The sequence below is a fragment of the Myxine glutinosa genome, chromosome 8 (genome assembly GCF_964187855.1).
Source record: "Myxine glutinosa chromosome 8, kmMyxGlut1.1, whole genome shotgun sequence".
Classification (NCBI taxonomy): Eukaryota; Metazoa; Chordata; class Myxini; order Myxiniformes; family Myxinidae; genus Myxine; species Myxine glutinosa.
In genome coordinates this window covers 154,996,432-155,010,557 of record NC_136268.1, presented here as the reverse complement: position 1 = coordinate 155,010,557, position 14,126 = coordinate 154,996,432, and the positions used below count along the sequence as shown (strand labels likewise).

Here is a 14,126-nt window from a genome sequence, read left to right as displayed (position 1 = left end):
TCACAATCACATAAATAAATAAAACTTCCACGTTTTTCCATAAAAATCACAATCACATAAATCTTCCAGGTTTTTCCATAAAAATCACAATCACATAAATCTCCCAGGTTTTATCATAAAATTCACAATCACATAAATAAATAAAACTTCCACGTTTTTCCATAAAAATCACAATCACATAAATCTTCCAGGTTTTTCCATAAAAATCACAATCACATAAATCTCCCAGGTTTTATCATAAAATTCACAATCACATAAATCTTCCAGGTTTTTCCATAAAAATCACAATCACATAAATCTCCCAGGTTTGATCATAAAATTCACAATCACATAAATAAATAAAACTTCCAGGTTTTATCATAAAATTCTCAATCACATAAATAAATAAAACTTCCAGGTTTTTCCATAAAAATCACAATTGCATAAATCTCCCAGGTTTTATCATAAAATTCACAATCACATAAATAAATAAAACTTCCAGGTTTTTCCATAAAAATCACAATTACATAAATTTCCGAGGTTTTTCCATAAAATTCACAATCACACAAATCTCCAAAGTTTTGTCAAAAAAGGCACAACGTCCACTATTTCAGCCACAGAGTGGCCTTCACCGGGGACTATCCATGCTCAGAGGTTGAAATTACATTTTGAAGTTATCTATAGAGGGCAGACCTGCAAATGTCAATGTGATCTAAGGAAATATCGAGATTTACTGTATATAATGCAGTCTTGGATTTTTGAAGATTAATCAAAGAGTCCATGAACGTTCAGTTGTCTACTGATTTTATGTGGTTTATTGTTATCACAGGGAAACTTTCGATTTCATTGACAATTTATGCTTATAAATCATTATTGCACGAAAATAAGCCATAATTAATCTTTCACATGGCCAGGTGAACTTGTTTTCAAATGTGTAAGTGACATTGATTGTGCATGGAAACTGTGGTTGGAACAAATTATTTATTTTAAAAGGGGGAAGATGCTCGGGTTGGGGGTGATGTGTATGAAAAGCAAGAAGTTCTGTAGAAAAGCAATTCTGTGGTTGGCAAGGAGGAGTAACCATAAGGCTGCAGCATTTCTTCCTCCCTCCCGTTGGCAGACTCGCAGCCTTATTCCACTCATCATTTTCCTCGTGCTGCTGCTACTCGCTGCCCTCGTCTTGTTCTGGTGGTTCTGGCCACTGTGCTGCACCATCGTAAGTGATTTTTAATACTCTGCATGTGTCAAGCCTGGCCTTTGAGAGGGCAAGCTCAACACCCCTCACTTTACACTCACCACTCTCAAGATATCAGATAATATCCACCAGCGTATACATTTATTTACCCACCTGCTTAACTCAACTAGTTTTTCCACCAAATTATTATTTCATCCAAATCCCAGATTGCTAGTTTCTAGTTCCTTAGCTAAAGATAGCTGTTTTCTCCATTAAGATCCTCCAGTTACCGGTAATTTGGCTCTCTTATCCAACATACAGCAATGTGCTTTTACGGTAATGGTACTCTCTTGCTTTCTACCTGCTCCAAAAAAATCCCGTGTTTTTTATCATTTGTGAGGACATAGCTTCTGCAAACGCACCTCCATATCTCATACTTGAGGTAAGAAGACCATTTGGTTGACTGGTAGTTGGTTAATTGGTGTATTTGAGAAAGGTAGGCCATTTGTCATCTCCTGCTTCAAACCATCCAAGTCAAAAAACAGGTGTAAAACTGCAAACTAAACTACAAATGCCAAAATTCCACTTGTCTGGATCATTTTCAAGACTTTGTGATTTGTTGTTTCATCAAGAGTTAGAAAAACGTTGATTCCAAAACTTTACTGCGTCCAAACAAAGCCAAGGCAGCACCAATGTCCAAATATCCATAAACAAGGAAAATAAAATCAATAAACAGACATTGCATTGTTTGTCTGCGGTGACAAAATTAGCGGATGCTTGCACATACCTGTGTGTGCCTTGCACATGTTCACACCATTTTGGAATAGTACGGCACACGTGTAACAAGGTACTGAGCTATAAAGAAACTTGCAGTATGTCTCTGACAATAGATTGCTATTTGACTATTTTTACTGAAAAGTACCATAAATTGCGCCCTCACGGCCAAATCGAATAACTGTGCGAAGGCAAGAGGAAAGAAGACATTTTGATGTTTCTTCCCGTTCAGGGATTTTTGCACATGCTGATAGAATCTGCAGCTGCCATTTTCACATCATATAAAGCAAAGTTTTCCGAACTGGATTTGTCTTCTTTTTACCTGCAACGATGTCACAGGTCCACAAGAGCTTTTCGTTGCTGTTGTTGGTGTTGGTGTGGGTCTTGTTGGGGTTGATTTTTGAAATGTGCGCCCATTGGTCAGACCGATGCCAGACCACACGCGCGTCTGTCGCTTGACTCCACCCACCATAAGACTGAGACGAAATTATATGGCCGCCATCTTGATTTTCTGGTGGGCCTAACACATTAGGCCTGCAGGCCTCTGCTGATTATTCACTGCCTGGGTTTGTTGCATCAGATTGCCATTGGCTTTGTTTGGGTTGAGTGTTATTCACTTTGAGGGACCCTGAAAATGTTAACGCATGTCAAATAATAGTAAGGTTTGATCAAGCCCGTCAGAACACATGGTACATCAGAACGCATGGTACATCGGTACACACGGTAATCAAGCGTTACTTTATGTAATCAAGTGTTACATTACGCAAATTAGTAAAACCATTGTCTTTGTTTGGGTCGAGTGTTATTCATGATGAGGGAGCCAATAATAGACCAATAATTAATCAATAAAGCTACTGATAATGGCAATGTATGTGACATAGCATTGTGCATGGATGATATGGGTATTGGGGGCATAACAGCAGTGGTGGAGCGTGTTCAGTTAACAATGGTATTTTTGTTCATAATGAGCGTGCGATGCAAGACTTTGTGCTCTACCGAGTGCTGTTCTAGTTACCCTCGCCTGAGGAGAGGGTATTGCATTTGAGTCCTTTTGTTTGTCTGTCTGTCTGTTTGTCCGCACAGAATAAATATGATTTTTCTCTGCAACCGTTGGTCCGATTGACAGGAAATTTTCACCATGGGTGCAGCTCCACCCGTATAATTTTTTATCATAATTATGATGTCATAGGTCACTGGTTCGGCCGCCATCTTGGAAAAACCGAAAAACTTTGCACCTCTATATCTCTGAAAGCGCTGAATCGAAAAAATTGAGACATGGCTCATTGTAAAGAACTCTCCATGGGGAATAAAATATGCTAATGATGATGTTTTAGGTGCCTCCATTATGACATCATAATTCGACAAGTACAAAACTTCATCCCATCAAGATGAAATTTATTGAGCGTAATCTAGGAATAAATTCGTGGAGAAAAAATAATAATGATGATGTCATCGGTCACGTGGTTCGGCCGCCATATTTGTTTTAACACAAAAGCCTTAAAAACCACTGATAATACATCCTGGCGAGGGTTTGCAATCTCTGATTGCTCTTTCTTGTTAACTTGTGAATGTTGAGGATTCTGTACTGTAATTGTTTTGTGTCTCGTGTCGATTTAAAAAATTTTATTTCTTGCGTCAGGCTTGTGTCGATACCTGCCATCTTTTCTGTGCTAATGATTCATTCAATTGAAACTCCTGGAGGGAAATTTATTAATTAAGATAATCTATTTGGCTAATCATGCATGTCCGACGTGTGGGATTAAGTGCATGTCAAAACCACCGCTCTTGTGACGCGCTGTCGAAGTTTAGCTTTAACTCAGTTATCCGTGGGATATTTCCGGCATGTGCAGTTCCGCCTTTAATCACTTGCAGTTTAAAGTTGGGTCCAGGAAGAATCCAGGAAGAAGTAGCTGCTACCACAACCTTCTCCAAATTATAAAATAATGCCCACAGAAAGCTGTGTAACTGGTATAAAGCCAGGGCCATAATGACTGTAAACACAATAATGATTCATCATTGATGCAGTTGTAATCATCATATATCCCAAACTTTATATCTAGTAACTAGCAGGTTTGGTGGACAAGAATCCCATCCTGGTTTCCCTCATGGCTCGGGTGAACAGACATGCTGATGGCACAAGGGAGTGGCAGCACATTCTTAGTAGTGGAGACAAGGCCTTATGTCTTCGTTGAGTTTTAGCCATTTAAGGCCCTGGGACTGATAATATTCTGGCAACAGATTCTGGCACCACTGCACCAAATAATAAATTGAGGGTGGGTGGTGGAGAGAGGTTGCCTTCTTACGTAAGATAAATACTTTACTTAGCAATTTCTTTGCTGGAAAATGGTTCCACTATCAAATATGTTTGTATAAGAAGAAAAGGGAGTGCTGGGCAAGTGATCTCAGGCTACGATTTGCATGCGTTCGCTCGCCTATTAAAATAAGCCAGCCGCTGATGATAGGGGGAGGAAGCTGAACAGATGGGGGTGAACCGTTGGTTGCTAAGTGATGCGATTCATCTCGCCAGGGTTGTGAGAGCATTTTAAGGGTCCATAGGTGGGGGTGGAGGGAGGAGGGAGCAAGGAATTGTTTGTGTGGATGGAGAGAGGAGACTATTATGGTATGGTAACAAATCTGTTAACCTTCCTGAGCAACGAGCCTTTCCTGCTGGAAGAAGAATTGAAATGTTTCTTTATATCATTGCTACATCAGAGTTGTTGATGATATTCCATATAATGCATATATGAGCAGTGTACGAAATATTATAAAAATGAGTGACTCACAATAGTCCATCCCAGACAATCCTAAAATATATATAACGAGATTTATATATATATATATATACATGTATATATGTATGTATGTATATATATATATGTATGTATATATATATACTATATATATAATTATATATATATATATATATATATATATATATATATATATATATATATATATATATACATATATGTATACTATATATACACTACCGGTCAAAAGTTTTAGAACACCTCAATTTTTCCAGTTTTTATTGAAATTTACGCAGTTTAATGTCTCGATGTACTCTGAAATTAAGCATAGAACAAATAAACAATTGGAGATTAAAAAGAAATCATAGAATAATTTTGTTAAACAAAATTTAATTTAAATTTTTGACTCGGCAAAGTCGCTACCTTTTGCAGATATAACCGCCGAACACACTCGTGGCATTCTTTCTACAATGGGAATCAAATATTGTTCGGGAAGTTCGTCCCAACACTGTTGCAGAAGTTCCCACAAATGTTTAACCACCATCTCTGATCTTCCCCCATCCAAAACCTTGATCTTTTCTACCCCCGGTAATTCACCCCAGAGTCCTTGCAGTGTTCATATATTTTATAACTCTCCCACCTCCCCCCAAGTCCTCCCGATGTCGCTGCTCTCAAATGTTGTGTTTGTGTCCTTCCCCCTCTCTCCCCATCTTGTCTGCCGCTCCCCTTGTTTTTTGTGTTTTGTGTGTCGGTTTGACTTTTTGTGTGATTAATGTTAGCTCTTTCACGAGCCTCGATATTGTATACCAAAAAAAAAAAAAAAAAAAAAAAGTGTTGCACTTTTAGGTTGCTTTGCTTTCATCCTTCTGTCCAGTTCATCCCAAACCAGCTCGATGGGGTTTAAGTCTGGAGCCTGTGCTGGCCATTCCATGATTTGAAGCTTAACGTCTTGTTCTTTTACTCGAAGGTAGTTTTGACATAGCCTGGAGGTGTGTTTAGGGTCATTATCTTGCTGCAGGATGAACCCCTGACCAACTAGGCGTATATCAGAGGGTATTGCATGGCACTGCAAAATGCTGTGGTAGCCCTTTTGGTTCAGGGTGCCAGTCACTCTGTGCAAGTCACCGACTCTGGATCTAGCAAAAGAGCCCCAGACCATCACGCTTCCTCCTCCATGTTTGACAGTTGGTGTCACACACTGACGAACCATCCTTTCGCCTACTCGACGGCGTACAAAAACCCTGCGTGATGAACCAAAGATTTCAAATTTTGATTCATCGGTCCATAAGACCTTCTTCCAGTCTTCAGTAGTCCACTGGCGGTGCTTCATGGCCCAGGCAAGCCTCTTTTTCTTTTTTGCCATCTTAGCAATGGCTTTATTACGGCCAATCGACCTGTCAAACCTGCAGCTCGAAGACTTCTCTTCACAGTTGAAACGGAGACTTGCTTACTTCGACCGGTGTTAAGCTGTGCTTCTGTGAGCCGCCTATCACGCAAGCTGTTGACTCTCAGAAACATGTCTTCTGATTCTGTTGTGGCTTTGGGTCTGCCAGACCTCTTCCTGTCAGAGTTTCCTCCAGTTTCCAATATACTACTTCCTGCAGTGCAATATTGTCCAAATAATGCTTCAGAGGGTGTAATAACAGTCTGTTCCAATACTGCTTTTATACAGACAGGGGGTTTGTAATGAAGTAATCAGCAGAGGTTAGGACACCTGTAGGAATTGTTTACATCAACTTTCAAGGCTTAATTTACTTACATTGCTGCAGAACAGCTGTAAGTTGTTAACCCATTACTTGTTCCCTGAATAAGGCCTTTTTTTAACAATATAACGGTGCAATTTATATTATTTTCCCATTTTATGCTAACCTAAACCTTTTTTTTTTTTACCTCAAGCAGTTTACTGCCTACCTTTGTACCATTTCAGGTTATTCACTGGACATTAAACTGCGTAAATTTCAATAAAAACAGGAAAAATTGAGGTGTTCAAAAACTTTTGACCGGTAGTGTATGTACGAGCTTGGCTCGTCTCACTGCGCTCGCCTCACCACGCAAAGGTACAAAGGGACACGCTTGTTTTAACTGAGGATAATGACTGTACCTGAGTTTGTTTTTTCCTGATTTACACCAATTATAACATAAACAATTATTTTGCACAATTTTTTTTGTAGTGTTTGTGAAATTACATTTTATAAGCAATTTAGGTTTTAAAAATATTTTAAAAATAAAATAAAAAACCCTCAGCATATACATACAGTAGGGGTAGGTGCAGACTGGAAGTTTGGGACGATTACACCTCACCACCACGTAATTCAAAACACCTCACCACCACGTAATTCAAAACACCTCACCATCACGTAATTCGAAACACCTCACCACCACGCAATTCAAAACACCTCACCACCAAGTAATTCAAAACACCTCACCACCACACAATTCAAAACACCTCACCAACAAGTAATTAAAAACACCTCACCACTACGTAATTCAAAACCTCACCACCACGTAATTCAAAACCTCACCACCACGTAATTCAAAACACCTCACCACCACACAATTCAAAACACCTCACCACTACGTAATTCAAAACACCTCACCACCACGTAATTCAAAACCTCACCACCACGTAATTCAAAACCTCACCACCACGTAATTCAAAACACCTCATCACCACATAATTCAAAACACCTCACCACCATGTAATTCAAAAGACCTACCCACCACGTAATTCAAAACCTCACCACCACGTAATTCAAAACCTCACCATGTAATTCAAAACACCTCATCACCACATAATTCAAAACACCTCACCACCATGTAATTCAAAAGACCTACCCACCACGTAATTCAAAACACCTCAGCACCACGTAATTCAAAACACCTCAGCACCATGTAATTCAAAACACCTCACCACCACGTAATTCAACACACCTCACCACCACGTAATTCAAAACACCTCACCACCACATAATTCAAAACACCTCACCACCACGTAATTTAAAACACCTACCCACCATGTAATTCAAAACACCTCACCACCACGTAATTCAACACACCTCAGCACCATGCAATTCAAAACACCTCACCACCAAGTAATTCAAAACACCTCACCACCACGTAATTCAACACACCTCAGCACCATGCAATTCAAAACACCTCACCACCAAGTAATTCAAAACACCTCACCACCACGTAATTCAACACACCTCACCACCACGTAATTCAAAACACCTACCCACCACGTAATTCAACACACCTCAGCACCATGCAATTCAAAACACCTCACCACCAAGTAATTCAAAACACCTCACCACCACGTAATTCAAAACACCTCAGCACCACGTAATTCAAAACACCTCAGCACCATGTAATTCAAAACACCTCACCACCACGTAATTCAAAACACCTCACCACCACATAATTCAAAACACCTCACCACCACGTAATTTAAAACACCTACCCACCATGTAATTCAAAACACCTCACCACCACGTAATTCAACACACCTCAGCACCATGCAATTCAAAACACCTTACCACCAAGTAATTCAAAACACCTCACCACCACGTAATTCAACACACCTCACCACCACGTAATTCAAAACACCTCACCACCACATAATTCAAAACACCTCACCACCACGTAATTCAAAACACCATCGCCACGTAATTCAAAACACCTCACCACCACATAATTCAAAACACCTCACCACCACGTAATTCAAAACACCTCACCACCACATAATTCAAAACACCTCACCACCACGTATTTCAAAACACACCACCACATAATTCAAAACACACCACCACGTAATTCAAAACACCTCACCACCACGTAATTCAAAACACCTCACCACCACGTAATTCAAAACACCTCACCACCACGTAATTCAAAACACCTACCCACCATGTAATTCAAAACACCTCACCACCACGTAATTCAACACACCTCAGCACCATGCAATTCAAAACACCTCACCACCAAGTAATTCAAAACACCTCACCACCACATAATTCAAAACACCTCACCACCACGTAATTCAAAACACCTCACCACCACATAATTCAAAACACCTCACCACCACGTAATTCAAAACACACCACCACGTAATTCAAAACACACCACCACGTAATTCAAAACACACCACCACGTAATTCAAAACACCTCACCACCACGTAATTCAAAACACCTCACCACCACGTAATTCAAAACACCTCAATACCACGTAATTCAAAACACCTCACCACCAAGTAATTCAAAATACTTCACAACCACGGAAACAAAAGTTTGAGGGAGTAGTTCAGTGACAACACAGACACTGCCCAGATATGTAAATATATATAGATAGATGACTGTCCCTGAGTTGCTGTTTTGTCATGGTTTACATCAATGATAATATAAACAATTATATTGCACAAATGCTTTTGTAATATACGTGATATTACATTTTATAAACAATTGAAATTGAAGATTTAAGTAAAAAAAAAAAAATTCAAATAAATTTTCAACATTTAAAAAAAAAATCTTTTTCAAAGAATTTCAAAGAAAATACCCTTAGGACATACCCACGGGAGAGATAGGTGCACACCAGAAGTTTGGTATGATTTCACAAAAGTTTGAGGGAGTAGTTCAGTGACGAGAGAAGACAACACAGACACTTGTCCACGGCATAAGACATATCGGGATCTCGGGGGTCTGAATGACTAATGCTCCTGAACCAGGTGAGCTTTAGGATCTGCAGTCCTGTTTTTATAAAAGTGCTAATTGTTTGAAAGATTTGTTGTTTTTTTTGCTTCGTAGTCATTTGTAAAATTCCTATTTCAGGTGGTGAAGGACCCTCCACGACCACCACCACCTGCACCGAAGCAGGTAGAGTGTTTGTTATGTGTGTACATGTATTCACGGGGACAGCTTTGATGGCGACTTGCGTGGTAAGGGAGGAATTGTAGTGGCACCTGTGGTACTAGTAATAGTAGTGCCAGTGGTAGTAGTTGCTAAATCTTACATCCCTTTGTCAGAAACCTGTATGAGTTAGACGTTGATCATTTTATAATCTTCTTCATTTATATTTTGTGTTGATAAGTTTTATAATTTAACTTTTCCTTTCTTTAAACGAATGTTGTCAATTTTCATTTTGATGTTGCTTTTTTTCCTAGTTTAGGCCTACCACTAGTGAACTGTCCAGATTTTACCCAATGTATTGTGGGTAAATGTGCTTCATGTCATGTGCAAAAGTAGGCCAGAGTCTTGCATTGCACAACATGTTGGGTTTCACTTGTCGTGAAAAAAACCAGACATGTTCTCTTTCACAGAGATGCATCTGTGCCTTTCGCCAATGGGTTAACATCGTCATAAATGACTTTAGCCAATGGGTAAAAGGGACCGATCTGATCAGCACGTGACCATTAAAGTGGTGGAGAAGCCTAATTAGGGCCAGGGTGATGATGAACTGATATGTACAGTACAATAACACGTACAGTATAATGAAACTGGTTATGGTGATGATGAACCGATATGTACAGTACAATAATACATACAGTATAATGAAACTGAGTATGGTGATGATGAACTGATATGTACAGTACAATAATAAGTACAGTATACTGAAACTGGTTATGGTAATGATGAACTGATATGTACAGTACAATAATAAGTACAGTATACTCAAACTGGTTATGGTAATGATGAACTGATATGTACAGTACAAGAATAAGTACAGTATAATGAAACTGGTTATGGTGATGATGAACTTATATGTACAGTACAATAATAAGTACAGTATACTGAAACTGGTTATGGTGATGATGAACTGATATGTACAGTACTAAAGCGCGGTGCTACGCGCGCTTACTTGCTACCAAGGAGGAAGCGGACAACACGGTTAAACAAAAGAGTCTTTATTCTCAAGAGGTCACTGTAGCACTGGCGCGCTCCGGGCTGCGCGCCCAGTGTATATCCTGAGGCCACGCCTACCCCTCGGGCATGGCCGCCGCCCACTTGGTGCGCGGAATGATGTCACCACGCCACTGGGCTTTCGTGTCCGCCACACGCGCCCCCCCAGAATTCCCGCGCACCTGGAGGGCCAGTTTGCGGGGCAAACGGATGACCCGGCCGAAGCGCCCTTGGCGACCGGCGGCGTCCGGGGTGCAGGGATGCCAGCTGGGATGCCCCCGGCTGTACCCGGGATGGGTGCCGGACCGGGGGGCGGCGTGCCGGCGGTGCTGGGCGGTGCCGGGGGTCCGCCCGCTGGGGGGCGGCCCCGACGCGGGGGCCGAGCCACCGGCGGTGGGTGGTCCACGTCGAGGTGGGCCGGCTTGAGTCGATCCACCGAGACGCGGTCGGGAGTACCGCCGATGTCCAAGGTGAAGAATTTCACCCCGGTCTCCAGCACGCGGAAAGGCCTGTCGTACGGAGGCCGCAGTGGTGTCCTGTGGGCGTCGTGCCGGACGAAGACATACTCCGCGGTGTGAAGCTCCGGGGCAACGTGCATGGGTGGGTGCCCGTGGTGCGCCGTCGGCACCAGGGCGAACCTCCGGGCGGTCTCCTGCGCCGCGGACCAAGGTGCCGTGGGGTCGGGGAGGAACTCGCCCGGCACCCGCAGCGGTTGTCCAAAGACCAACTCCGCCGCGGATGCGCGCAGGTCCTCCTTGGGCGCCGTCCGGAGGCCCAGCAGGACCCAGGGGAGCCTGTTGACCCGTCGCGGAGGGTGGCCCGGAGCGCGGCCTTCAACGAGCGGTGGAACCGCTTGCACAGGCCGTTAGCCTGGGGGTGGTAGGCCGTGGTGCGGTGCAGCTGGACCCCGAGCCCCCGCGCGACCGCCCCCCAGAGCTCCGAGGTGAACTGGGGGCCGCGGTCGGACGAGATGTCCGAGGGGGCGCCGAACCGGGCGACCCAGGTGGCGATGAATGCCTGCGCGACGTCCGCCGCCGTCGTTGACGCCAAAGGCACAGCCTCCGGCCACCGGGTGGTGCGGTCCATCATGGTCAGGACGTGGGTGAAACCCCGCGAGGGGGGCAGAGGTCCCACCAGGTCCACGTGAACGTGGTCAAACTGACGTTCCGGCACCGCAAACGGGGCCAATGGGGCCTGGGTGTGTCGGTGCACCTTCGCGCGCTGGCACGCGAGGCACGTCCTGGCCCAGCCGCGGACGGCCTTCCGGAGGCCATGCCAGACAAACTTGTCGGCGATCAACCTCTGGGAGGCCCTCGTGCCCGGGTGGGACAGGCCGTGGATGGAGTCGAAAATCCGGCCCGCGGGCATGATGGGACGAGGCCGCCCGAGGGAGACGTCGCACCAGAGGGCCGTGCCCGTGCCGTTGAACGGCACCTCGGTGACGCGGAGGCCCATAACGGCGGTCCGCAAGGCCTGGACGTCGGGGTCGGCAGCCGGGTCCGCCGCCATCCGGGCATAGTCGATGCCGAGGTGGACCGCGTGGGCAACGGACCGGGAAAGGCAATCCGCCACCGGGTTGTCCTTCCCCGCGACGTGCCGGATGTCCGTCGTGTATTCGGACATGGCCGAGAGGTGACGCTGCTGCCGGGCCGACCACGGCTCGGCGAACTTGCCCATCGCGAACACCAGTGGCTTGTGGTCGACGAAGGCCGTGAACGCACGGCCCTCGAGCAGATGGCGGAAGTGCCTGACCGCCAGGTGGAGCCCGAGCAACTCGCGGTCGAAGGTACTGTACCGGCGTTCGGGCGGGCGAAGCTGCCGGCTGAAGAACGCCAGCGGTTGCCAAGCTCCACGCACTCATTGCTCGTGCACCGCGCCCACCGCGTAGTCTGAGGCGTCGGTGGTGAGGGCGATTGGTGCATCGGGCGCCGGGTGCGCGAGCATGGTGGCGTTAGCCAAGGCGAGCTTCGCGCCCACGAACGCCGCGTCCATCTGCTCGGTCCAGGTGACGTCACCTTTGCCCGGCTTCCCCCGGAGGGCCTCGTGCAGGGGGCGCAGGAGCTGGGCGATGCGGGGCAGGAACCGATGGTAAAAGTTTACCATGCCCAGGAACTCCTGGAGCCCCCTGATCGTGCGGGGGTGTGGAAACCCTTTCACCGCCTCCACCTTGGCCGGTAGGGGGACGGCCCCGTGCCTGGTGACACGGTGCCCCAAAAATTCGATTTCGGCGACACCGAACCGGCACTTGGCGGGGTTCACGATCAGGCCGTGCTGGCCCAGACGTTCGAAGAGCGTGCGGAGATGGTGTAGGTGCTCTTCGCGGGACGCGCTTGCGACGAGGATGTCATCCAGGTATACGTACACAAAATCCAAGTCGCGCAAGATGCTGTCCATGAGGCGCTGGAACGCCTGAGCCGCATTCTTCAAACCGAAGGGCATCCGAAGAAATTCGAAAAGACCGAACGGCGTGATGACAGCCGTCTTCGGGATGTCCTCCGGCCTGACGGGTACCTGGTGGTAACCGCGTATGAGGTCCACCTTCGAGAAGAAGGACATATTCGCCAAGCGGGCGGAAAAGTCCTGAATATGAGGGTCGGGGTAGCGGTCAGGGGTGGTGGCGTCGTTGAGACGGCGGTGGTCCCCGCACTGTCGCCATCCCCCGCCGGGCTTGGGCACGATGTGGAGCGGCGACGCCCACGCGCTCTCGAAGCGCCGCACGATGCCGAGCCACTCCAGCGTAGCACACTCCACTTTAGCTACCGCGAGCTTCGTCGGCTCGAGGCGGCGTGCCCGGGCGTAGACCGGTGGCCCGGCAGTGGGGATGTGATGTTCCACCCCGTGCTTGACGGTCCCCGCCGAGAAGGTGGGCCTCGTGAGGGCCGGGAAACCCGCGAGGAGGCGGGTGAATTCGTTCGCTGCCGGAAGCGTACAGATGAACCTGGCCGGAACTGAACCGCTCAGCAAGCCGCTCGGCGAGCCGCTCGATGAGCCGCTCTGTGAGCTGCTCAACGAGGCGGGCAGCGCACACGCGAGCGAGCTGACCGTCTCAGCCTGGACAAGCCTTCTGTGCTTGACGTCCACCAACAGGCCATTGGCACAGAGGAAGTCTGCGCCGAGCAGTGCCATAGGCACGTCGGCAGTGACGAACGACCATCGGAAAACCTGCCTTCCGAACCGCAGAGAAAGGCAGCGTTTTCCGTACGTGCGAATGGGCGTACCGTTGGCAGCAAGCAGCGCGGTGCCCCGGCCCGCGGACTGCTTGTCGGACGTACCGGCGGGAATGACACTCACCTGCGCTCCCGTGTCGCACAGGTAACGGCGCCCGGATAAGGTGTCCGTTATGTATAGGAGGCTGTTTAATCGGCCGGCGATCAGTGCCACTACCGAGGGCCGGCCCGGTCGTTTCCCGACCTGCCGAATCAGCACGGCGGGCGACATTGCCGAGCCTCGTGACCGAACCTAGCGTGGAAATGGCACCAGGTTTTCGGCAAAGCCGGAGGCTGCGGTTTCCACGGTGGTGGTGGGCGGGGCGTGGCGGCCGCCACGAGGCGCCCCTC

The 14,126-nt window shown here is 46.5% G+C and overlaps 1 protein-coding gene across 3 annotated transcripts in view; it reads left to right on the top strand.

Annotated features, from left to right (window-relative positions):
- Nucleotides 1-14,126, top strand: part of ANTXR2 (ANTXR cell adhesion molecule 2) — a 154,183-nt gene that overhangs the window by 119,967 nt on the left and 20,090 nt on the right. For all 3 annotated transcript variants that reach the window (XM_068125462.2, XM_068125464.2, XM_068125463.2), the window contains 2 exons: nucleotides 1,100-1,195; nucleotides 9,502-9,546. In XM_068125462.2, the coding sequence (XP_067981563.2) occupies nucleotides 1,100-1,195; nucleotides 9,502-9,546 (141 nt within the window). The remainder of the gene's footprint in view (nucleotides 1-1,099; nucleotides 1,196-9,501; nucleotides 9,547-14,126) is intronic.